At 48.9% G+C, this 25,422-nt stretch overlaps 1 protein-coding gene across 4 annotated transcripts in view; it reads left to right on the plus strand.

Moving 5' to 3' along the window:
- Tub (TUB bipartite transcription factor) overlaps nt 1-23,909 on the plus strand; it is a 60,810-nt gene extending 36,901 nt beyond the window's left edge. The window contains exons 1-12 of one of the 4 annotated variants that reach the window (XM_015504365.2): nt 7-108; nt 7,881-7,932; nt 8,449-8,611; nt 11,906-12,049; nt 13,320-13,487; nt 14,522-14,643; nt 15,086-15,283; nt 15,577-15,689; nt 16,542-16,659; nt 18,251-18,349; nt 18,580-18,751; nt 19,212-23,909. In XM_015504365.2, the coding sequence (XP_015359851.2) occupies nt 71-108; nt 7,881-7,932; nt 8,449-8,611; nt 11,906-12,049; nt 13,320-13,487; nt 14,522-14,643; nt 15,086-15,283; nt 15,577-15,689; nt 16,542-16,659; nt 18,251-18,349; nt 18,580-18,751; nt 19,212-19,345 (1,521 nt within the window). In that variant the 5' untranslated portion in view covers nt 7-70 and the 3' untranslated portion in view covers nt 19,346-23,909. Of the gene's footprint in view, nt 1-6; nt 109-7,880; nt 7,933-8,448; nt 8,612-11,905; nt 12,050-13,319; nt 13,488-14,521; nt 14,644-15,085; nt 15,284-15,576; nt 15,690-16,541; nt 16,660-18,250; nt 18,350-18,579; nt 18,752-19,211 lie in introns of those variants that run through there. The other 3 variants (XM_048788279.1, XM_048788281.1, XM_048788280.1) reach the window with 3 other exon arrangements.
- Nucleotides 23,910-25,422: the final 1,513 nt, after the last annotated feature.

Raw genomic sequence — 25,422 nt, forward strand, 5'->3', positions numbered from 1 at the left:
AGGGCCCCTGCGTCGGCCCCAGCTGGTCCCGGCTTCCAGAGCCGCAGCCGCCGCCCCGCCCCCGAGAGACATGACTTCCAAGCCGCATTCCGACTGGATTCCCTACAGGTATGCGGGCGCCGGCCCCCCTTCTTTTCAACTCGCGGCGCGGGCAGGCCCACCACCCTCCAACGCTGAGGGCGTGGGGCAGGGTCGTCCACCACTTGAACTCGGGACGTGGGGCCGGCTGGGGGCACTGGGCAGCTCTCAGGACACCTATACTCTCCGCATCCTTTCCAACACTGGGGACGCGAGCTGGAGGCACTAGTCTTTACTATACCCCAACTTTGCCGGAGCCCACCTACCCTTCTTCACTCCCTAATCGGCCCTGGATGCTGGAAGGGGCCCGTGGCCTTGTTGGGTCCAGCAGCACCATGTGGCCGCCAGGGGAAGGAATGCAGACTGCTGTGAGCCCCCTCCTAGGCCTGGCACCCGGGTCACACGCCTGTATAGCTTGCATGCACAGACCCATACATCTATGTTTGCACCTACAGGACGTCCTCGCTTTGAGCCAGAAATTTCCCTGCTGGTTGATTTTATATACTCAAAGCATGAATTTGTGAAGACAGCTATTCTGAACCCAAACCACATGGGGTTCATATGCACATGCACCTGTATATCTCTACAGACACCAATTTTGGGGCTCACACAGGTGCATGCCTACCTATCTGTGTGTACACATCCTGTATCTGGAGAATACCTGACATTTATTACCCCTCACAAGTATTACCATGTTTCAGGGACTTGTTAAAAGGATGATACCTGGGTGCACACCAGCTCACAATACATAGAACTGCCCTCAAATGCACAAAAGCACTAAAGAACCCAGGTACACTTAGGGAAGCCAACCTCCCTCTGTTCCCAGACACTGTGATCTGACCCAAGGATGTCCTGGCTTTTCTTCTTGTGAGAGGGTTGGGGGTTAATCTGAAATCCTCACACAGTTTCAGGCTTTCCCCATCCTCTCTATTTCATTCTATTACCAGGGAAAGGAGCTCATTGCCATGGTAGCACCAGATCCTTGTCTACCCATTGGCTCCTTGGTTGCCATGGGCTACGGGGCTGTCTCTAGGCCTCCTGGAGAGGCAGGAGTGTAAAAAGGGTGCTGGACTGCTAAGGCCCACTTTTTATTGCCAGTCCAGGTGCACCTGCCTTTAGGTGATAGGACCAGACCCTCAGGACCAACATTATAACCCAGTGCTCTAGGAAAAGAGCCTGGATTCCAGTCACTAACAGAGAGTAATTCTGACAGCTCTCTTCTATGAGTGTCCAGTGTCCCAAATAGAAACCAGCTGAAACTGCCTGAGGCTTGTTAAAAGCAGACCTTTCTTCAAACAGGCACCTGTCACTGGCTTGAGAATTCAGGATTTCTCTTGAGAATTGTTGTTGGCCTCCAATCTCAGCTCCTGTGGGGGTTTCAGGGCTTCCCAGGTTATTTTGCATCCCAACATCAACACACATACACACACACACACACACAAACTTGTGCCAGGTGTCACCCATAGAATCTCCTGGAGACATGTACATACACATCTCATTCTCACATGCATCAGGGAGACATGGGGCTGTGCTGACTCAAAAGAGCATTTACCCTGGACAGACATCCAGTTTAGAGGCATAGGTAGTTTCTGGATTATCCTGGCCTTTCTTGGCACATGTGAGTGGAGGATCTTATAGAAGATGAGTATTGCTGATCATTTTTAAGCCCCACAGAAGTGCCTTGGTAGTGCCCATGGACTGAGTGGACTCCAGTGTTGTGGAAGTAACCTGTGAGGGAATCCAGATTCAAGGTGGTGGCCAAAGACTGAGGAGAGTTGGAAGGGACAGCATATGGCTATAGGGATGATAGTGTGTTTAGGATCTGGCACATTGAAGGCTGGGCTGAGCCAGGCCAGGTCACAAAGAAGCTTCTTCCAGGGAGCCAGGGACTAAAGTAATTTGTAGAGCTAGTGCCTGGTTCCTTGGGAAAACCTGCCTCATTCTAGGGAGGTTTTATCCTGTTCCTAGTAAAGGGGACCCCACGGAGGTAGGGAAATGACTCTGTCCTCCAACAAGTGCCTAGGACACTGGTATCCTAAGCAAGAAGTAAATGGCACTTGATCAAGCTCAGGTCCAATTCCTCCTCCCACACTCAGCCTAGAGCACCAAATCCTGCCATCCTAGAAGCCTAGCTGTGAGGAGCAGCTTGGCATCTTTGCAGTCCTACACTGCTTGCTTTCCTTATTCTTCTGTCATCCTGCTGTCTTGTTATGCAGTAAGGAGGTAGGTATCAAACTGGAGGTGGGCTGTAGTCAGAAGTTTCCAGGATCCCTCCTGCCCTGCTTGCTGGGTATTTCTGGGAGTACAGAGTCTGGAAAAACATTGAACTAGGGGGGTAGAATTCTGCAATGGAGAGACTTGTATTCAGAGAAGGAGTTTCAAATTGTCTCTTACATTAACTGGGCTGCTGATTGCAGGAAAAGCCACAAGCCTGTCTGATCACAGAGAAAACTGGGGCAGAAAACAGACAAGACATTTTATTTGCAGCTGGGGGTGGGGAAGCTGCATGTGTGCATGTGCTTTGACTGGTACGAGGTTTCCCTAATGTCCCAGCTTGTCAGAATTGGAATGTGACATTTTGTTTGGGAGAGAAGGGTTGGCTGACATCTTGTTAGCTCTGCTGGTGGGGTTTTACTCTCTCTGTGGTGGTTGCATCTTACATTCCCTGGGTCTAGCTCATTTTCTTGAAAGTAGTGATAATCTTCTTATGGGTAATTTTAATTCAGTTTATAATGATCATGGATTAATCTCACATTCTGACTTAAAGCCATTTAGTTTATAAAGTTGAACAAAAAGAATCATTTTTGCCTTTTATTTTTTCTACTACTATAGTAATTTTCATTTCTGCCAGTTTATTTTTACCTGTATCCTTTAAAAAATTTTAGAAATTTTGGTGTATTAGTTATACATAATAGTAGGGTTCATTTTGACACATTCATCAATGAATATAACATAGTTTTTTTCCCATTTCTTGAGGAGTATTAAATGCCCATAATACATGACTTTAAAACTGTTTGTAAGTTGTAGGTGGATGTCTCTCTGAGCATGAAGAAGGACTGTGGCCATAGGTGTCTTATGCTGAGTGCAGTTGATGGCCAACTCTGTACTCTTGTCTGCATGGTCCTGAGGCCAGTGTGAGGTGTTTCCCTCACAAGGCCATGAAATCCTTGAGATCAGGGATATTACATTGTTCCTGACTCTGTCTCCAACACACATAAGATGGTCTACTTCTTTGAATTAATGTGGCATCCCCAGGTAACTTTTAGGGCTCCTCACCTCTCCTGGCTCCACATTTGGGTTTTCCGCACACCTGAGGGATACAGTGCTTTCCCAGCACAGCAGGGCTACCCAGAACACTGCTTGCCAGGTATGGCTCTAGGTCACAGAGACTCTCAGGCCAGAAGCACCCATGCAGATCGTTTCGTTCTTTGTGTGAATGCCTCCAGTAGCATCCCTGCCAAATGCCTTCTACCAGCTGGCTGTGATGGTGGAGAGTTCTTCCCTTGAGTTGAACCTGAGCATGGATCTGGGTTCCTCCTCTTTTGGGCCCTTGTTAGGTTCCTCCTTCCACTTGCTCACTTTGCTTTCTAGGGAGCAATATGATTGATTGCTGATTGAGCAAAACTCCTGACTACTATAGTTTTGCTACTAGGTATAGCCTCAAAGGTACCCTGCATGCTTAGGGCTACTACTTTACCTCTGGCAACTCCTTCTGGCAACTTCCCAATTTTCTGTTCTCTAGAGATCACAAGCTGTGTCTCATGGTTTCTTTTTGCATGGCAGAGTGTTAGAATTACCTATGGCACTTGCTTAAAAAAATAAAAGTGAGTGGGGAGCGCACTTTGATTCTGGGGCATGTTCCTCAGCAGTTCTGAATTACCAAGTCAGGGCTAGTGCCCCTTATAGTTTTAATGCACCTGATATGTTTAGGAACCACCAACTAAAATGGGGACAGCCCATCCTAGAAAGCCAGAATTCCTATGAACAGCATTGCCCTTTTTCCTTCTGGAGCTGGCCCCATTCTCAGTGTGTTCCAAGCAACTGCAAAGTAATGGAAGCCACAGATGTGGACTTGCTGGGGTCTGGCATTGAGCATAGGGTTGCAATCAGATACTCTGAGTGGCCTGCTTCCCCAGACAACCCACTTCTTGGATCCCTGGGTCCAGCAGGGGCAGCCTGTACTGTGACTGGGAGAAAGAATAAGGACAAGAAGAGGGGAAGTTGAAGTGGGCATGGAGAAAGTATCCAGATGGTTAGGTCTGTCCCCAGGCCTCTGGCTAGCACTGATGAATTAGATGGAGTTTTTAAGTATAAGAAGAATGATAGAAACAGGTTTCCTAAATATGTTGGCCATGTCTGGCTTTTTTTTTTTTTTTTTTTTAGCCTACACAAAAAGTGCCCTTGTGCTTTTTATCATCTTTTTGTCAATCATGATTCACTCCCCAGGAATCTGTCAAGTGCCTCTGGGAGAACTGAGTGGAGGTAGCAGGCCTTGGTCCTGAATAGAGCAGTTGGATTGGTGGACACTGCAGATGAGATCCAGTGGCTAGTACTTTCCTGCACCTCCTTGGTCTGGTCACTAGCAGGAGGTGACTGTAATGAAGGAGTCTCCGGGTTCAGCTGGAAGACCTATTCATCAATACCCTATCTTTGTCCGAGCCTCCTGGCGGGGCTGCAGCTGGCAGCCTGGGCTTGGCAGTAATTCCGTTGTTGGAGCTCTAGTGATTAAGAAACCATTATTGTCTCCTTGCGTGGTTTTCATTTAGTGCTTCCTAGAATGGTGCCCATCAGAAAGAGGCAGGCTGGGGAGGTGTTTTTGAGAGAGACCGACCCTTAGGAATGGTGCTGCGGTGGAGATGAGGAGGCAGGGCTGGCTGAGGGGGCGGAGAGGGAGCAGTGCCTGTGAGGAAGAGAGGAGCTATGGTCTTGCTCTCGATGGAGACAGCCATCGTTGTCATTGATCTCCATGACCTGCTGCCATCTGCTGGGGGATTCTTTGATATTCACCCGGGAGAGACATTGTGTACTTGGATGCATTGTCCTTAGGCAGGAACACCCTTCTAGTACAAGCTTGTCAGTGCCAGGTGATTGTGGTCTTTTCATAAGGAGCAGCTCTCCAAGAAACATGTGCTTCCCCAAGAACCTGGTTTCACCCAGTGTTGTGTCCACTCTCAGGGGCTCCTAGTGTCAGTGGATTTATCATAGGCCTCCCAGGTGGGTCTTGCTCAGTCAAGCACATGTTGCTTCCCTTCTGTCCTGCCCCTTCCACGCACACTCCCTGCCTTCGAGGGTATTCTTTCATGTCTGGCGTCTAGTGAGGTGGTGAGCAGCTCTTTTGGGTACTTCTGAGATATCTAAAGTTTATAGAATCTCTTTGAGAAACTTCACCCTTGTGTTCATCCATCTTACTCTGAAGGCCACACTAAGTTTTTTCTACCTGTGATTTTATCTGGTGATCAGTGTCCTTTTTCTCCCAACAAAATGGAGATGGGGACAGAGAGAGGAAATAATGTATTCATGGAAAGCAGTCTCATGCCTCAGACATAACTATGTGAAGTCCATAGAAGTGACAGTGCTGTGGTAGGAAAATGTCCCCTTATTAGGGGCACAGAACAGTGAGACTTCTGTTTCTGGAAACAGTTCATGTTCGTCAAGCTACTACTGTAACCCAACATTTCTAGAGGTGGCTTTGTTGATGTGACCTTTATCTCTCAGTTGGATGGCCCCTTTTCTAAAGGACTCTAGAAATACACATATGCACCATGGAAGGTATCTTCTTTGTCCTGCTCAGCCAAGACCACTGCTGTGGATGACCCTTGGCACTGCCCTCTGAAAGTGTGTATGACATCCCAGTCAGCTATGAAATGCCCTGTCCCTCTGGCACCAAGGAAACCTTGCACTGTCTTACTGAGGTCATACAGAGACTTCTGTGGCCAGACCACTAGCACATGACTGTGAGGAGTTACAGGATGTCCCAGGCTCTGGCCCAAAGCTCAGCAAGCAAAGCCCAGCTGATTTTCAGACCATTGCTCCTGTCAGCCAGGTGCAACGAACAGAGCCCAGACTGCATTTTAAATCCGTAGTCTGGAATTAGGGGAGTGACTGTGCACTGCTCATGCCATGGTGGTCAATGAGGTTTGGAAATCAGTCTGTGAGCAGGTACTTTGCCCTTGGGTAACTCAGTCAGGCCTTTGACTTGAGGTACAGAGATGGTGGATAGCTGTGGCCTCTCAGACCTGGCCCAGGTGCTAGAGATACCCTCAGGGAGCCCCAGATGCAACTGTCCCCTCTTAGGGCTGTTTTTTGGGAGACTAATACCTAGAAACATGTCTTTTGAGCAGTGTCTTCTGTGCTCTGGCAGCTGAGGGTTTGGTGAACAAAGATGTTGTGCACACAGCCCTACATGACAGTTGTGGCTCTTCTGATGTGCATAGTAGCATAGGAAAGGCCTTCCCAGATGTCACATAGGTAGGACAGATGCCAGCTAAAAGGATGCATAGCTCTCAAAGGTTGTTGTGGGTGAACTGTGATAGGTGGACTTCCTTCCGTCCTCTGGCTAGCTCCCTCAGAGATATGAGTAGTTCAAAGATCATATAGGTCAATGTTTGTTCCAGCTAGAAAGGGCTAGCAGTCAGGGAGTAGAAATGGCTTTACCTTATCTTTGAGGTGATAGGCCTCTCTTTCCCTTCCACACACCATACTCACCTTTACACAGGTGTCTGCATGCATGTTTGCATACATACACAAGATGTACTCACACATTCCTTGTAGACCACAGGAACCTAATGCATTGGGGCCTGCCTGAGCAGGGACCCACACAGAGGTCTGGTTTGGGGAAGTTTCCCGCATAACTGCACCAGGGCTGCCTGGGACTTCCCAGAGTGCAGGTTCTTAGGATTCATTTCCACTCCATGCAGCTGTCCTGACTTTGGCTTTTATAGAATTTGGGCCTAGGGTGTCTTGGGCTAGCCAGAAAGCTAAGTGGTTTGAGTTGCCAGCTTCCTCCTCATGTTCTGCCTTCCTGGGAAGGAATGCCAGGCTGGGTAAGATGAGGCTTCCTATCCTAAGACTGGTCAGCTCCCTGTGCTGTTTATGCCACGTCTGTGACCAGGGAAGAGCTGGTGTCTGATTGCTGGGCAGACATTGACCTACTGAGGCCATCCTGCAGACATCCCCCCCGCCCCAGCCCTAGACCTGCTCTGAGAGAATAGTGGATTTCTTAGCTTCCCTCTCCTAAATGAGGAGGACACTCTACCCTCTAAAGGAGAGTGGGAAGGTGGGTGGTGTCTGCCTACCTGAGAGCCAGGAGTTTGGGATGGGAGAAGGGAATCTATCCCAGAGGACCCAGCCTTCTCCATAAAGGATAGAAAGGAGGAACAGGAACTGGTGAAATCACCATAGGAAGCTGGAGGGAGCAGGCCCCTGGTTTGAAGGCCAGTTCAGGCCTAGATTGTGGCTGATGCTTCTACGTGGGTTTCCTAGGTCTTAGTCAAGCCTGCCCTGTTTTGGGATCTGAGAGGAGAGGCTCATTCTATTCTGATTGGGTCCAGGCTGGCTGGGAAGTCCTTGGAGCAGTTAGTCCTATCAAGAGATAAGCTCCTGAAGTGTCAGAAATATGACTCACACCCTTCAAAGTGGTTCTTAGATGGCAGCTTCCATGCTTCCTCCCTCCACCAATTGGCTCATGGAATGACAGAGCCATGACTAGAGGGATTTAAAAGACTCATATGCTGTGGGGTAGACTCTACTCATATCCTGGCACCTGGTGGATAGGCTCTGAATACCCCTCTCTCATTCTGCAGTGTCTTAGATGATGAGGGCAGCAACCTGAGGCAGCAGAAGCTTGACCGGCAGGTGAGTGAGGCTGGGACTGGGTGCAAGGGCAGAGTCTGGATTGGGTATCCTCAGGCAGAGAGGGAGGGCTCTCTTTCCATGGTCCGTGGATGTTCCTATCAGATGGGGAAGAAGGGAGCCTGGGAGACTCCTGCACTGAGGCTCCACACCCCAGCATGGCTTTAGAGAGCCCCTCAGGGGCTTTCTGCTGACCTGGGTAGGTGAGGGGTTTATCCTGTTGGGTTTGTCCAAGCTGAGTATGTCACCCAGCCTAGGTGAGGCTTCTGCCAGGGAGGCAGCCTGGACAATTGCATTTGGAGGGCTGAGTTGCTGTGCTGTGGTCTTCCAAGATAGCCAGGCCTGAGTTGTGCCACCCTTTCCTGGACCCCAAGTTTGGGGACGCTGAGGACATAAGGCCTTGACACCCAACCCAGTCAGCAGGGCACTCTCTCTTACCCCGCTGTGGGAGCCCTCCTGGTGGAGGCAGGGGTGGGTGGGGGGACAACTCACCTCTGTGTCTTCCGCGTGCCTCTATAGCGGGCCCTGCTGGAACAGAAGCAGAAGAAGAAGCGCCAGGAGCCCCTGATGGTGCAGGCCAATGCAGATGGACGACCCCGGAGCCGGCGGGCCCGGCAGTCAGAGGAACAAGCCCCCCTGGTGGAGTCCTACCTCAGCAGTGCTGGCAGCACCAGTTACCAAGGTACACTCTGCTTCCTGCCCCAGGGACAGCCAGCCTGGGAGACTCCTGCATTGAGGCTCCACACCCCAGCATGGCTTTAGAGAGCCCCTCAGGGGCTTTCTGCTGACCTGGGTAGGTGAGGGGTTTATCCTATTGGGTTTGTCCAAGCTGAGTATGTCACCCAGCCTAGGTGGACAGCTGAGTGGGGTGGGTTAGAGACACCAAGCCTTTGGCCTTGTCAGATGCTGGGGCCAGAAGGCTAAAAACGAATCTGGAAGTTCAAATTTCCAGGTTTCTGATGTGGAATATTTGAGATCAGGAGGCAGCTCTTAAAAGTAGAACAGAGCCTGCTTCTCTCCTCCATTCTCTCCTGAGAGGAATCTCTCTCAGCATTGAGCACCACACCAGCTAGGGTATCAGGGCACAAATACCTGTTTCCTTCCCATCTTGAGCTCTCTATACCTTCAGTCTATCTGACTTCTGGCCTGTAGGTCACTGTCCCTGGCTCAGGACTTCTTCAGAGCTGTAGTGACCAGTAGTCTTCTCCTCCCCTCCTTACACTCTCTGTTCTCAGCAGAGCCCACTTTGGGGGAATTCTCTACCACTTATCCTGCAGAGGGATGGCTCCCTTATATCCCTGCATCTGGGACCCTCACTTCTGCTTGGGTTAGGTTGAATATGCCAGGCCAGATAGTGGGTTGGTCTCTGAGATAGAGGAAGACTGAGTTGTCACTGCCCCCTGCTGGTATGGTGCTGGTCATGCAGGTGGCTATTCCAAATGCAGTAGTACCTGTGAGAAGATTGCAGGCATCTGACTTGCAGGTAGGAAGAACCTTAGCAACCATAATGCTCCCTCCCTCTGTGGCTTCTTTCTGACCTGGAGCCTCCAGCCACATGTAGCTGCTGGTAGTTTCCTTATCTCAGGACTAACCTCCATCTAACTGCTGGCTTTGTCCTCCTGCCTCAGAGTTTCTCAGGTTCTCTGTGTTACTATAACAGCCCTTAGCTTACCACACTCCCCTAGTCTGTGCTTTAGAGGGCAGCAACCATATGAATTAGAAGAAAACCACTTCATTTTTAATCATAGAAGTTGTCTTTGGACATTTGCTAGGGCTAAGCATGGGGCTAGGTGCTTTACCTGCATTATCATTTCATCCTCAGTGACTCACTAACCCCACGTTTGACAAGGCCTGGGCTTGGATGGGGCTCCACAACATATTCACAGTGTGCTGCTGGTCACAGATTAGACTTTGATACTAAAAGGTCTTTCCACCATGTTATGTTGCCTCCCTGTTAAGATACTCCTTCCTGGTAATTTCCCTGTGTACAGCATCCTGGCCACACTTAAAATATCTGTACTCCATGTGAGAGGGCCTTCAGGATCCCCTTCAGGGACCTCAGCCCAGCTCTCAGGCAGCCCCAGCTGCTCCTCATGGAACTGGCCCTTCCTGACAGCCTCTTCTCCACTTCCCCTCTGAGTGCCGTTCCAAGATGGTGCCCTACAGAGAAGGCAGCCACTGTCCTGGGTTCTATGGAGCCTCACCTGCTGCCATGTAGGCATCACAGCTCCAGCCTTGCCAAGCATCTGAGCCATCAGGATTGCATGTGAGATGGGAGCCTGCACCCATGATTTGGGGCCCTGAAACTTTGTGCCAGAGGCTACATTTTGAGGAGTCCCTGATATAGAGGCCTTTGGCAGTGTCTTTTAAATCCTGACTGGGTGAGGTGGTGCCAGGCTGGCAGGAGACTGCAGTAAGAGCAGGGGAGCACCTCTGGGGTCATGCATGGCTAGAACAGAGTTTCTGGTCCTACCACTCCATTACCTGCTCACTTGTGACTGTGGGCAAGTCACTTGTGGTCTCCAGGTCTGTATTCTCCACTATCCAATAAGGAAAAAATCTGTCTTAGGGCTTTGAAAATTGAAGGAACTGTAGAGTGTTCCAGCATGTCCAAAACCAGCTGATTGCTGTTCCCTGCTAAGACTCCAGACCAGGCCAGGCCTTCAAGGGCCTTCCCTATAGGGACATTTGATATCTGTGAAGTGTATTCCCCTGTGCTTGACTGGGGGCTGAATCTTTCTCCAGCTCTGAGTGGTAGACAAAGCTCTGGTAGGCTGCTATCAGCTGGCTGGCTGCCCTGGGCGCTGGTTTCTGAGACTACCCCCACCCCTCCAATGGCATCAGCTGCCTCTTGCTCTGCCCTCTGCTGGCTCTGAGTGTTAACTACAGGATCATCCCAAGGGAGTTTGACATGGTTTATCCCAGTAAGGTGTTTGACCTTATATTGGCTGTATTTGTTCATTCTACACATTCATTCATTTCTTAAATATTTATTGAGGACCTACTTGGTGTCAGGCTCTGGATTAGAGACAGTGGTTTCTAGGCAGCACAGGTGGGTGTAGTCCTGCTCTTATGATCCAGGTGAGGAGAGTGTTAAATAGGTGACAGCTGTGCTCTGTGGAAAGAGATTGGCTCAATGAGGGGATGACAGGGCAGCTGCTCTGACTAGGGAGCTGTGGACAACTTCTCTGAACTGAGATCTGCAGGATGAGTGGGAGTTAATCAGGCAGCAGAGGCAGTACAGGTAGTGGGGACAGCCAGAGCAAGGGCCCTGTGACACAGGGGAGTACAGCATGTGCATGAGAAAGCCTGCTGTGGCTGGAACTCCTGGCTCCAGGTGGTTGAATGTGTGGTTAGACCAAGGGAAAGGGATATGGAGGAGCCAGATGTGCAGGACACTGTTGGTTTTTATCTTAAGTTCAATCAGAAACTATTTGTGGATTTCGAGCATATTGGAGTTTTGCCATGTGGAGAACATGGAGGCCACCAGCTGTTACCTTTCTGAGACTTCCTCCCAGGTGTGTGGAGTTCTTTGTATCCCACAGGTGCTCCATATTCCATGTTCCCACGAGCCTGACACCTGAGGGCTTGTGCAGGATCCTTAGAGTACTTGACCTGGCTGTGGTTCCTGCCAGAAGATGCAGCCTTTGCATTCTCTTCTGCCATTTTCCCTGGTGCATATTTTCATGGACACATTCTACCCCTGTTCAGGCTCAGAATAGTGTGTTGGACCAGAACTTTGCTGACTAATCATGGCTTTGGCCTGCCATTAACATCATCACACTGGGCTGATGGTGGCACCAGCATGCCCTGCCCAGCATTTTTGTATGGTAGAAATGAGTGGGTCTGACTCTGGGCACAAAAAGTGGCACAGGGGCCCAGGTGGGAGTAGGGGTAGGAAGTATATTCCAGTGGAAACTCTAGCCTCACCTAATATCCGATTCTTTTTCTCTGTTTTGGGTTCTCTCCTGAGCAGTTCAAGAGGCCGACTCACTTGCCAGTGTGCAGCTGGGAGCTGCCCACCCAACAGCACCAGCCTCAACCAAGAAAACCAAGGCAGCTGCTGCATCTGGGGGTCAGAGTGGGGTCTCTAGGAAGGAGAAGAAGGGAAAGCACAAAGGTTAGCTTGCCTGCTCCACAGTCCTCCCCAATAGGCCTGCCTGCCCCTCCACCGCCATGAGGTCAAGGGTAGCTTCCCTTTCTAACTTGGAGGCAAGGTCTGGGGTGAGCAGTCTCAGTGATATAGAATGGCCAACAGACCTTGTCCAGTTCACGGGTATGTGGGCTGGCCTGTGAGTATGGGCAGACTCTCCATACTGCCAGGAACTGAAGTTCAGTTCAGCTGTTGCCCAGGATCACCCCTTCCTTCTGCCATGCCTTGACCCAAGCTCCCTCCATCCTGACGCTTGAGCCAGGACATTCCCTTCAGTGGGGGCTCACTATATCTCTTGCAGCCTGCCCCATGCTTGTGCAGCATTTGCTATTTGCTCTTGCACTCTACTCCCTGCTCTAGCCCCAGTTCCACCCTCTGAGCCAAAGAGCAGTCTGTTCCCTCTGCTCTTCTCTGTACAACAAAGATCCCCAGAGGTCATGAACAGTGATGGCAGCTCCTGCCCCAAGTTCTGGCTCCTGGCTAGACACCCCATTTCCTCAACCCTGGGTGATGGGCAGTGATTTACAGGCCACTGCATCATAGTTGGACAGTGGTATGTCAGGGTCCCTGGGCTTCTGGAGCTGGCTGCATCACTTTGAGCATAGCTCAGCTAGGCAGGGCAGCTGCCACCAGTGTAAGCTAGGCCTTGCTTCTGTGTCTGAAGCTGTCGTGCAGCAAGATTGACGTGGGATGGGAGATCCTCTGCCTAAAAAGGCAGTGTATGAAAACCAATCTTTTCTCAAGGGCCCTCCTATGTTTTTAATGATGTATGTGAGTTACCCTGAGTGTGTGTGAGAGAGACAGACAGACAGACACAGACAGAAACAGAGTCAGAGAATATAAGCACTGATAACTTGTAGCTGGCCATGTCTGTGCGTGATTGTTGGCCTCAACTATGAACTGTGGTCTGGATCAATCCTTGTTCTCCACGTTGTTTTTTCTACTGTGCAATTGGTTTTGTAGATGGCTGCTGTCTGTCTTAAGCATGTGGGGTATTTCAGATCAACTCTTGGTAATTAATGTGGGGAAGAGCAGAAGAATTAAAGCCCATATTCCTTCACAGCTTACCAATCATTAACAGGCTGACAGCAGTTGTTAGTTTTTTTAAAAATCAGTTTTGTGAGTAAAGTTTTGCAGAGGGTCTCCTCTCACTCATCCCTCACTCCCTTCATGGACGTCTGAGAATCCAGGCCCTCTTCTCCCTCCTGGACGTGACTCAGGAGTGTCTGGCCTACAGGCACCGGCGGGCCAGCAGCACTGGCAGAAGACAAGTCTGAGGCCCAAGGCCCAGTGCAGATCCTGACTGTGGGCCAATCAGACCACGCGCAGGATGCAGGGGAGACAGCAGCTGGTGGGGGCACCCTGTCCAGCCAGCAGGACCTGCGTGCCACGATGCAGAGGAAGGGTGAGCCCCGTGGGGGCCCAATTGGAACCAAAGCTCAGTCCCAGTTTCTCAGGTGCACCCTTCTCTGGGAGCATGGCCTTCCTGGGTCAAGTCCAGCTCCTCCCTGACCATGGGGGAGGGGACATACCTGGGGACAAATGACAAGTATGGGACAGGGGCCTTGATAAGGCCAAGTTAAGGGAAACTATGAACTGGGATAATCAACCCACATTCCAGCCCTATCTCATGCTCCCAGGAAGCCCAGGTTTTGGGGGCAGATTTTCTTTCCCTTTTGCTTCCTAGAAAAAAATTTTGAAAGGAGTTGCCCCTTTGTCTGTTGAGCTAGAGGGAGCAGGGCCAGGATGCTAAGAGGCAAGGCATAAAACCTGCTGCCCAGTTTCCCCACCATGAGCCCTGGTGCAATGTGGCAGACAGAAGAAGCCTGGCAGTGCCACCCACATTGTGAGAAATCTACTCAAGGATAGCTTCTTGGAGAAAGGGCTGTTGAGACAATTTGAGAGATGGGTGGCATTCCAGGCAGGGGAGGGGAATGCGGAGAAAGCTGAGATAGAGGCTCAGAGCAGGCTGGGAAAGGTGAGAAGTATGTGGCCCTGCACACCATGCTGAGGGAGAAGCTGAGGCCTTTTCCCTGGCAGAGTCTATGGCCCAAGCCAGGCAAGGCCTCTAATAGGCTCAAGGTCAGAATAGAGGTTCCCTGTGAAGGCGCAGCGCAGATAGGCTGTGATGCACAAGAGGTGGGGGTAACGCTATTGCTAGAGAGGAGAGGGGAGCTAACGCAGGGACTGAGCTGAAACTGGGTGGTGGGGATGTATCCTGAGGATTGTAACCAGCCCCAGCTCCTGTGTGCATCTGAGAGAATGTTCCTCATGTGTATCTGTGTGTGTGGGAGTACATGTCACTATGTGTGTGTACATATGGCTGTGTGTGTGTCTGGGTACAGATGTCAGTGTTTGAATATGTCCACATGTGACGACATCTACTTTGGAAGGTAGATCCTCCTCACTCATCCCTCCCTGTTCTTCTGCTCATCTCAGGCATCTCCAGCAGCATGAGCTTTGATGAGGAAGAGGAAGATGAGGATGAGAACAGCTCTAGCTCCTCCCAGCTAAACAGCAACACCCGCCCCAGCTCTGCCACTAGCAGGAAGTCCATCAGGGTGAGTGAGGAGCTTCTCAGAAAGAAGTTGGATGGCAATGTTCAGAGGACTGCCTGTCCAGAAGAGGTGGACCAAGTGTGTGAGGACATGATGGAGATACCGTGATAGCTCTTCTGGGGCCATGGGCAGGACCTGGTGCCTATCAGGTGCTTCTCTAACTGGGCCCTTCTGCCCTTCTACACTGCCTCCTAATATCTTCAACCAAGCTATGGACCTGGGGTGTCTGAGGACCTGCGTTTATATTCCCATCTTTAGCCCTAGGAACTGTTGAAGAGAGGGCAGGGATAAGGAGATAGCCTCTGACCCTAGGGCAGGATGGCCAGGCCCATATCCCAGGGATCCTGCCCTGTCTCCCACTACTACCACAACAGGATGCAGATTTGGAGCTCACACTTCCAGCTTTGGCTGGTGGGGCTTAGGTGCCTTCTCTCCTTGCTCATAGGACACAGCCTCAGCCCCCAGCCCAACAGCCCCAGAGCCACCAGTGGATGTTGAGGTCCAGGATCTTGAGGAGTTTGCCCTGAGGCCAGCACCCCAGGGAATCACCATCAAATGCCGCATCACACGGGATAAAAAGGGGATGGACCGGGGCATGTACCCCACCTACTTCTTGCACCTGGACCGTGAGGATGGAAAGAAGGTGAGGTTGCTCTGGGCAGGTGTTTTCAGCAAGGCAGGCTTGAGGGCCTGGGAGCTAGAATGACTGGAACCCTCAGCTCAATACTGACCCCTCAGTACTCCAGAGAAACCAAAGCCTCCATGCCTGCTTAGTACAGAGCTGTGTGTTTTCCAGTGTGTGTGTGTGCGCACACTTGTGCACTTGGGAGTTGAAGCAAAGGCAGTATTTGTGTGAATGTGGGTTTGTGAATGGTACTTATGATTGTGTGTGGACCACAAGCTGGGTCTGAACATGACCTTGCTCCATTCCCTCAGGTGTTCCTCCTGGCAGGAAGAAAGAGAAAGAAAAGCAAAACTTCCAATTACCTCATCTCTGTGGACCCAACAGACTTGTCTCGAGGAGGGGACAGTTACATCGGAAAACTGCGGTACCAGCACTCCCCCAGGATGAAGGCGGGAATGGGAGGGAGGGGCAGAAGAGGCTCTCCTTAGAGGGCATTTCTTGACCTTGAAGATTTAAGGCAGAGTTGGATCCTTTGGCAGGATCCTCTGTCCATCAGACCCAACCACAGTCCCAGTCTATGCCCAGCCTAGGGCCAGACTTGAATTCAGCAGTTCCCAGGCATGTGGGTTCTGGCCCATCATGGGAGATGGATCACACCCAGGATGTTACTGATGATGTAGGGCAGCATGGAAAAGTTGTTGGGCCCCATGGTTAGTGCCAAGGGACAGGGCTTGAGAGTAATCTCTTGAGGGAAGAGCATCTCGGCCAATCTTAGGGAGACAGAGGGGCAGGGAGGCTTTTAGCAGTGCCTCATGGGGGATTAGGGTTTGCCAAAGTAGAGTACCAATTTGGGAGGCATAAATGAAGATTAGAGGTAAGTAGCTAAAGCTGGAGATGGAGCTGGATGGAACAAGGCAATCGTTTTATTCAGTCTCCAAAGGGTAAAAGATCTCTAATTTTCCTGGATACCATTATGCTTGCCCACTTCCCATGAGGGCAATGCTGTTCTCCCATGGAAATCTGTGGAATTCTGATTTACCTCCCTAAATTTCCTTAATTGAAATCAGATTCCCTTTTGAGTAAACTCAGACCAAGTCCAGGTGTTCTGCTTAGGAAGCACTTTCAAAGGTGTGAATTCAGTGAGCAGTGTGCCCCCTGAGGTCTGCTCATGGCCCAGCTCAGTGTTTTGCAGGCTCCTCATGGGACAGACTATGAGCTGTTCCCTGCCCCAGAGCAGTGAGTACATAACCCTATACTGATTGTGCCTTTCCTTCAGGTCCAACCTGATGGGTACCAAGTTCACAGTTTATGATAATGGAGTCAACCCTCAGAAGGCATCATCCTCTACTTTGGAAAGTGGAACCTTGCGTCAGGAGCTGGCAGCTGTGTGCTATGTGAGTCCTGGATTCCTGGATCTCTGGTCTCACCCAAGTTCAACCCACGACTTGCTGCCTGATCTGGGGGCCATCCCATCCATCTTGGTGGTAGCCAAGGCTGTGTGGATAGGGGATTCCCCCTGCAGAATGATCCCTGCCTGGGACAGGGGCCCTGTCCCTCCCCTCCCATCTTCAGTGATCAGGTGACAGCAGACTATCTTCCTAGGGACCACTGTGAACCATTCCTGGCTTTATGCAGCCTGGAAGTCTCCTGAACAGGAGATAGGAGGTAGGAGGCCTGGGTTCTGTATGTGCTTGCTCTCAGATCACCTTTCTAGATGCGAGGTTCTGCATGAGTCGCAGGGCCCTTTGCACAATCATCTACCTAAGAGGTAGATCCTATTTTCTATATATTTAGGAAACTGCAGCTAGAGTTTGAGTCATTTGTTAACAGCACAAGCCAAACTGGAATGCAAATACAGAGGACTTCTCTACCCTTCTGAAGCTCAATTTCTTTGTTTCTAAAAATGAGGGATGGTTGTTGTCCTATCCACCTACCCTGAGCATGGGCACTTCTTGGAGGCTACTGGGAATCCACAGCTAGTTTGGATGATCCTATGGTGCCACCTACTGGTCAGTTTTGGAGAGGCAGCCTTAGTTTTTCAAGTACTGAATCTTTTGTCTGTATTCTAGGTCCTGTTGAGTAGAGAATATAGTAGTGAACAGACATATATGTCTATACCCTTATGGGGTGTCTATACTCTTATGGGACTTAAACCCCTAGTGGGAGATAGAAGTTCTAAAACAGAAATGTAAGAGACATAAATATGTTCCTGATCAATGCTAAGAAGGAAAAAAGGTAGGGAAGGGGGCTATGAAATGTCAAGGTGTGTGTGTACAATTTTAGGAAAGATGGTAGAGAGTATCTGATCAAGGTAACTTGAGTAAAGAAGAAGTGAAAGCCAGTTGTGAACGTGCCTGCATGACAGCCAGGGCAAAAGTCGTGAATGTCTGGCCTGAAGAAGGAATGGGAAGGAGGGCAGAGTAAATGCAAAGAGAGTGAGGAATGGGGGTCACATCATGCAAGGCCTTGCAGGTAGAGTAAGAGCTTCAGTGGACAGCCGCTGGAGGAGTTTGAGCAGAGGAAAACCTGACTTAACAGGCTGCTGCCTTTCTGTGTTGCGAACAGACAATGGAGGAAACCGCGGGCCAAGGACAGAAACAACAATTAATGGCTATTAGATTTTGGTGAGAGATGGTGGTGGTGAACAGTAAGGAATTCTGGGTGTAATCTGAAGGTAGAGTTGACAAACTTGTTGGTGGTTAGAAGTGAGGTGTGAGAAAAAGAGAAGTCAAGTATGACTCTAGGCAGTTTGCTGGAGCAAAGGGAGTAACTGAGTTGCTGTTAACTAAAGCAAGTTAGTTCGAGAAGCAAGTTGTGGCAGAGTAGAGATCCAGGAATTCGGCTCTGGACATGTTACATTTAGAGGTGCTTAGTAGACTTTTAAATAGAGATAGTACAAACTAATATTTATTTCCTTCTCCCAGTTTCTCCAGGAGGTAATGACCTTCTTCAGGTGGTCAGTGCTGAGTTCTTTTTATTTCCTAGGAGACAAATGTCCTAGGCTTCAAGGGGCCTCGGAAGATGAGCGTAATTGTCCCAGGCATGAACATGGTTCACGAGAGAGTCTCTATCCGCCCTCGCAATGTGAGTCTTTACCCCACCCTACCTCTACCCTATCATCCCAGCCTCTGCATGAGCTTCTAAGGGCAGAACTCTTAACAGGTGTGTATATGTGTGGGGGATATAATTTGAGAAGCCCTGGAGGTCTAGGGGAATCTAAGAAGTCCCATTTCTGTGAAAAATCCCTCCTTGGGGTGGGGGTGGGGTCATGATGCCGAGGCTTGGGCCTGACTCAGGCGAGGCTGCCCTCCCAGGAACATGAGACACTACTAGCACGCTGGCAAAATAAGAACACGGAGAGTATCATTGAACTGCAAAACAAGACACCTGTCTGGAATGATGACACACAGTCCTACGTACTCAACTTCCATGGACGTGTCACACAAGCCTCTGTGAAGAACTTCCAGATCATCCATGGCAATGACCGTGAGTGTCTCTGCCCCTCCTCGTACTGTTTGTGTGATATCTGGGGCCCTTAGTTTTGGGTTCAGCTCACCTAACCAGTCCATATCGGCCAGAGTTTAGGATATGGGCTATATGGCTTAGATGAGATGTGAAGAATATTCCAACTATAATGACTGGGAGGCTATAGAAGAATCTTCTTTGGAGCCCTGGCCCTAGATTCTGTGTACTCGGCAGAATCTCAGGCATAGGAATACCCTTTAAATGGACTTTTTCTCCTCTCTGTCTCCTGGTGTTTGTATGCATCTTTCTCTTTCCTTTGTCATCTGCTGCCTCTCCCAATGATCCTTTGTTTTACCTCCTTTGGGATTTCCTTGGCATCTCTGCTTCTCACTTTTTCTTCCTCTGTGGCTTGGGTGTCTGTGCTATCCCCACCATCCCTGCTGTTTTGTTTTTCTGTGTCCATGCTTGTGCCTGGCCCCAGCGGACTACATCGTCATGCAGTTTGGCCGGGTAGCAGAGGATGTATTCACCATGGATTACAACTATCCGCTGTGTGCACTGCAGGCCTTTGCCATTGCTCTGTCCAGCTTTGACAGCAAGCTGGCCTGTGAGTAGAGGCTTCCTTCGGGGTTGCCCAGCCTGGAGTGGAGCTTGCCTGCCTGCCTGCCTGTGGAGACAGCCCTGCCTGCCCTGTTTATAGGCCTTCTGCCAGATGAAGCTTTGGCCCTCAGTGGGCTCCCTGGGGAACTGGCTCCTCTGCCTCTGCTGCTAGGGCAAGGGAGTAGTGGGTAGGTGTGAAGGGATGAGAGTCATTCTTTCTGTGCCCCCAAGGTCACCACACACCCCATTCTTGGGTTAGTATCCTGCTGTAGTTGTTGGCCGAGCTGGGCAACCTCCTCAGCTGGGAAGGCTGCAAGAGGCATAGAGAGGGAGGAAGCACAAGCAAGGCTGCGGTGGCCCAGCTGTCTACTCATCTAGGAGTCAGATGACAACAGGTGCCCCAATAGGGGCAGAGAGTGTGTATGTGTATGTGTGTGTGTGCACACACACGTGCGTATTTGCATGTATGAGTAGGGCACATTAACTTATGTAGCAGAGGGCTTGGCAGCCAAGCCTGGTCCCTTCAACTGCAGAAAGCCTTCCAACTTCAGAAGGCCCCAGCCAGGCCTGAGGGAAGTTAAGGGAGCAATGGGGATAGATGAGTGGCAGGACAGCCACTATGGCAAGGGGTTCCCTATCTGGCTGTGGGAATCAGCTGGTGGTTTAGAGTTCTAGCTAATTTTTCTCCAGGTTTGTTCTGTGCTTGCAGAGGCAAAGGGAACCCACCTCTTAAGGCCAAATATCTTAATAGATGGGTACTACAAGAAGTACATGAATAGGCTCCATGGACAGGGCTGTCCTGGGGGCCCTGCCAACTGGCCCAGGAGCTCTCTGCTGAGCAGCCCCAGTGCAACCCCTGGGAAATGCAGATGGGAACCAGGTCACCAGCCCTTGCTGGAAAAGTACCATTCCCAAGCCAAGGCATGCTCCAGGAAGAATCTTACCTCTCTCTGGAAAGACCCAGCTGTGGGTGCTCTTGACTGTGTTTCAGCTCTCACTGCTGTCAGCCAAATTATGGTTGTTGAAGGCTATGCGTGGTTCTTTTTGGAAGGGAATGGGACAGGGTGAGGAAAGCAGAGACTATTTTTAAATCAAGAGATCAGAGGTGGCAGGACACTTAGAGATCAACTTGTTGCTTTCAGTGAATCATGTTGAAAAATGGGACTTTCCCTGGGTTAGTTAGCTGGTTTAATGACTGAGTTCAGAATCTCAAGTTCTTTCATTTGTTTCCACTTTCCCCCAAGAAACTAGTATCTATGGCTCTCTGGCCTTATGGAGCCCATTCTGCATGCCCTTTTCCCTTCCTGATTCAAGAGATTTAGACACATCCTGGTTGGTATATATGACGGAAGCCATTTCAGTAGAGAATTGGGTATTTCCCTGTTGGAAATTGTCTGGCTTTTTTGCATGTCAGTCTGATCAGGATTGGCCTTTGTCCGGCCCCTCCATGAGGACTGCACAGTTGTGAGCAGACCTTAGCAAGCTGCGACACAATTCTCTGTCTAGATGTGACAGGCAGCCTAAGCGTTACAGGACTTGGCCTAAACGTTCCCTCCACTGCCACTATTTCTTGGATGGCACCATCCACCCTACAGGCTTAGGGACTCTAAACTCTTGTTCAGGCTGTTTACCTTGGCAGAGTCTTCTTACCCAGATAGTGATCAGAAATCTGTGGGAAGCAAACAGCAGTTGGACCTTGCTTTAGAGTAGAAATGCTTGGAAGGGCTAAGTAGAAATTTTAAATAAATACAAGTCATACTTTAAACATATTAGTGAGGCTCTATAGGTGAAGTTGTTTTGACTTAAGTGGAATTAGTATGCTCTCATTTTTGTAATCAACATTTTTCTATGTGAATGCTTAAAACAGGGCACACCTGCTTTTAACAGGAGCTGCCCACACCTAAACCATACATCTCTCAAGAGGCCCCTCCTGTAACCTAGCCTTTGTTAACATGGTCTGGTTTTTAGAGAGCATCAGGACTTTCTGTTCTGGTGCTGGTTCACTTCCTGATGAAAGATTGTGGTGCCATCCTCCCTTCTGTAGTTCTCCTTTGGCTTTTCCTTCCCTGACTCTGGAGACCTCTTGATACTTGACTTGTTGGAAACCAGATGATCTCTAAAGTCTGACCAAGCTGTTTCTTTAGGCCTATGACTTTAAGGTAGAATAGGCTGAATCTGGAGTCTAGGAAGACCCCAGCGGCAGAGTGAAATAATCAGAAGCACAATGGAAATACTGTGGGCCTCTGCTCTCTGCTTCAGCACACATGTAAGTGGGGTAGCTGGCTATTTTGGTAGGGTCAGGAGATGTAGGCTGAGCTTTCTAGCCTGGGAGTAAAGGGGAGCCTTAGCACAAAATCTTCTGGGCACTGGTGACAAGCAAGAGCAGTTGAGTCACTTAATTAAGACCAGCCTCACAAGGTCAGCTCTTAAGACCCCATTCCTGGTGTTGCTGCCTTTCCTTGACCACTGGCCCTGTGGCCAGGGGCCCATGGACTCACAAAGCTGCCAAGGCCCTGGAGACCACCTGGGTTTAGCCTCTCTCACGGTAAGAGTTCCTGTCCTTCTGCCCAGATGGTCCTTGATTGGACAGTGAACCAGTGATAGGATAAGCAGTTCCTAAAGATGTAGGGCAGCTGGGACCTTAGGCAGCTCCTCTATACCTACTCCTGGCTCTGTACCCCAGAACTCTATACTTCTGCTCCCAAATGGTTCCTCTCCTCTCCAAGTCTAGCTCCCCTACCCCTCCTTCTGGCTCCAAGGTGCTCTGTGTCCATCTGTGGTGTGTGTGTGTGTGTGTGTGTGTGCACGCGTGCACGCACACGTCAGCATGTCTCTTGTATCTGGGGAAAAGGGCAGCAATCTGCAGTCAACTGAGGTTTCTTATCATATTTCTAAGGATGAGTAGGAAAAGAATAAGGATGCAGTTAACAATCCCTGTGGCTTCTGTCTCTTCATTTCATGCTCTTTGAAAGAAAGTGTTCCTGGGAAATTACCAGCTTTTATCCCAAGTTTCTGAGCAGGAGGAGACCATCTAAGAAAGCTGTTAAGTCATTCAGTTCCCACCTGGCATTATCAGAAGAGATTGGTCTGTTGCGTACATACTTTTCAGATGAGTCTGAATATATTCTAGTGACGGTGCCTTAAAAATCACACTAGTTCAGGGGAAGCATGTAAGGTCCAGATCCATGAGGACAGGTGTTGGGAGTCAAGGGGTGTGATGAGGGCAGGCTAGAAGAGAACTCTTGAAGCCCACCTCCTAACAAGACTGTAGAAGCAGTTTTTCTTCATACTGGAAATAGCAAGACATTTGCCACTAAAACACACTTACCACTTATGTAGAGGTAATTCTAAATTTAACAAGCAATAGGGGTGATTTTAGAGGAAAATATTCATGCTTTGTGCAGATGGGGTCTGCATTGAGTGAAGGTGCTGGGATAGCCTGTCTATGGCTCTGTTATGCAAGCACAAATTCCATCTCTTGGATGGATGCCCTGGTTTTCCCTTACCACAGTAACCTTGACCTTCCCTTCTCTATAACTCCATGCCCCAGCTGGAACATCCCTGTGACCTCAAGATGCCAGGTGGCCATCAGAGCACATTCTTCCAGGGAGCTGAGTTTGCTTTCCTATGATACCTAGCACTGTGACTGGGGCCAGTTACATTTCCCTGGGCCCTGGCTTGTAAGCTTGTCACAGCTCCCAGTAATAGGCCAAGGAATGGTTTCTTAAGTTTGAGTTTTGGCAGCCTGCCTTGTGTATCTCCAGTTTGCAATTTTCTGTCATCTTAAGATATACAAGGGAGGGACAGAAAAGAAATATTGACGAATTGGTTTTAAGTTTCCAATGAAATGGAAAGATATGTTGGTCTTACAGAAAGTAGTACTGAACTTAGTAGCTATATGATTTTGAGCAAACTGCATGAACTCTCTAGGTCTGTTTTCTTAATTGAAGATGCTGGATTATCAAAGCTTGCTGTAGGATTCAGGGTGAATGAAATTTAATTTCATCACACTACCTTTTCTAGCTCATCATTGTGCCTTCTTTCTTAAGAAAGACAATGCACCCCTCTCCTTTGTTCTCCTGTCCCCCACCCCCCATCAAGGTCCAGGCAGAGCTGGAGGTGAGGCTAAGGTCCAGAGTTCTTAGAGAGCAACTCAGAATGGCTTAGAAGGGGAAGCCCAACTCTGGCCTCTTCAATCCTACATTTGAAGATAGAGGGGACTTGGTCAGGATGGGTAACATTCCTCTTGCTGGGAACACATATTTAGCCAGTTTTCATAATGCCTAGAATGTGTATGTCTACTTGCACAAGATTGTCTTTTCCTATTTTGGAGTGGTCAGACATTTTATTTTTGTTCAAAATTATCTGGAGTTTTAGACAAACTTGCAAAACTGTGCTTTTATTAAGTGACTTTTTGAATAAACTTTTTTGGTATTCTGAAGCAAATGTATTTATTTATTGGTATGTGCAATGACAAACTTGGTATTTTCCCATATTGACATTTTATGTATGTTGTAGAATGTAGTGTTTGTCTGAGTACATATATCAGCAAATTAAACTTGAATTGTTTCAACACAAATGTGCTCTTTTTTTTTTTAATAAAAGGAGAAAAACATGTCTCTTTCCTTAAATATTTTTCTACACCAGTTGTTTCTAGGAGTCTCAAGTGGTTAGATGGGTGGTAATAACAAAGGGATCATAGCTTGTTTAGAACCACTGATGTGGATCAACACAGCCTTCCCTCTGGCTATGCCTTTTTTTTTTTTTAAATACGGGAAGGTTTTTTTTTTTTTTTTAAATATTTATTTATTTTTTTTAGTTTTCGGTGGACACAACATCTTTGTTTGTATGTGGTGCTGAGGATCGAACCCAGGCCGCACGCATGCCAGGCGAGCGCGCTACTGCTTGAGCCACATCCCCAGCCCCTCTGGCTATGCCTTTTAAGTTCAAGGATCATCAGAGCCACACTCAAGAGGTCGCTAAAGGGCTCAAGATAGGTTAGAAGGTATTTAAATTACAGCAGTCCTTTTCAGGGTCAGTGGTGACATCTGAAGGAACCGACTGGGGGTTCCCAAGTATCCCTTGTGAGCCTGGCCCTGGGGAACAGAATTTTAGGGCTTAAAAAATGTGGGAAAGGCCCAACAGATATAACATGAAGACCCAGGCACTTGACTCCTCAGCCTTATTCATTTTAACAGGATTTGCACATGCATGAAAATTGTTTCTGCAGCTGTGGCAGATTTGAAGTAAAGAGAATAGAGGCTAGAGTTGAGCCTGGAAGCAGACATGAAAAGCTAATGATCTGATCCTAAAGGAAATCACAACTAAACTCGCCTAGAGACTACAGCATGACTGTCAGCCATTCCTAGCAGTCAGGGTAGCTGTAGAGTGTCCAGTGTGATGACTCAGCAGAATAGGACTTGAGGACAGAGTGATGACTTCTGTTGATGTTGTCACTAAGCACTTATCCTGTGCTTCATGCTGGGAGGGACACTAAACAATATCTAATCCTAAGAGCCCTGAAAGGTGGGTATTATTCCCAATTCATAAATGAGGAAACTGGTGCTCTGAAAAGTTAAATTATCTAATTAACATTTTTTTCTATTTTCTTTGTCCAAGAAAATGGAGAGAGGTAAGTACATAACCGAGGTGATGGCATATGTGTCATTCATGTTTTTCTCAATATTGCTGAATAGCTGACATCCTAAAATTTCCTTTGGAATACAAATAGTCTAAATAAGTAATTTAAGAGTGTGGTAATGAGTGGGTTTTTTCCCCCCACAATGAGAATTCTGATGTGACTAAGGGCATTTCCTGCCTGAATCATGGCCTACCCACTGTGGCCTCTGTAGAAAATAGCATATATAGGAAATTCTTTAAAAGGAAAGTTTTTGTTTGTTTAGGCATCAAATTGAAGAAACATCTTCACTGATCAGACCTATGTCCAGGGTAGCACTGGTCAAATTTTAGTCTCTTTGACATAATTATTATTAAAGCTTCTTTTTCACAAATAATCTCAGTTTGAACCATAAGTTTATTTGATCATTCAAGCCCACAGTGCAGAGAATGAGGGGTTTTTTTTGGGGGGGGGG

Source organism: Marmota marmota, unplaced genomic scaffold, assembly GCF_001458135.2.
Source record: "Marmota marmota marmota unplaced genomic scaffold, marMar, whole genome shotgun sequence".
NCBI lineage: Eukaryota > Metazoa > Chordata > Mammalia > Rodentia > Sciuridae > Marmota > Marmota marmota.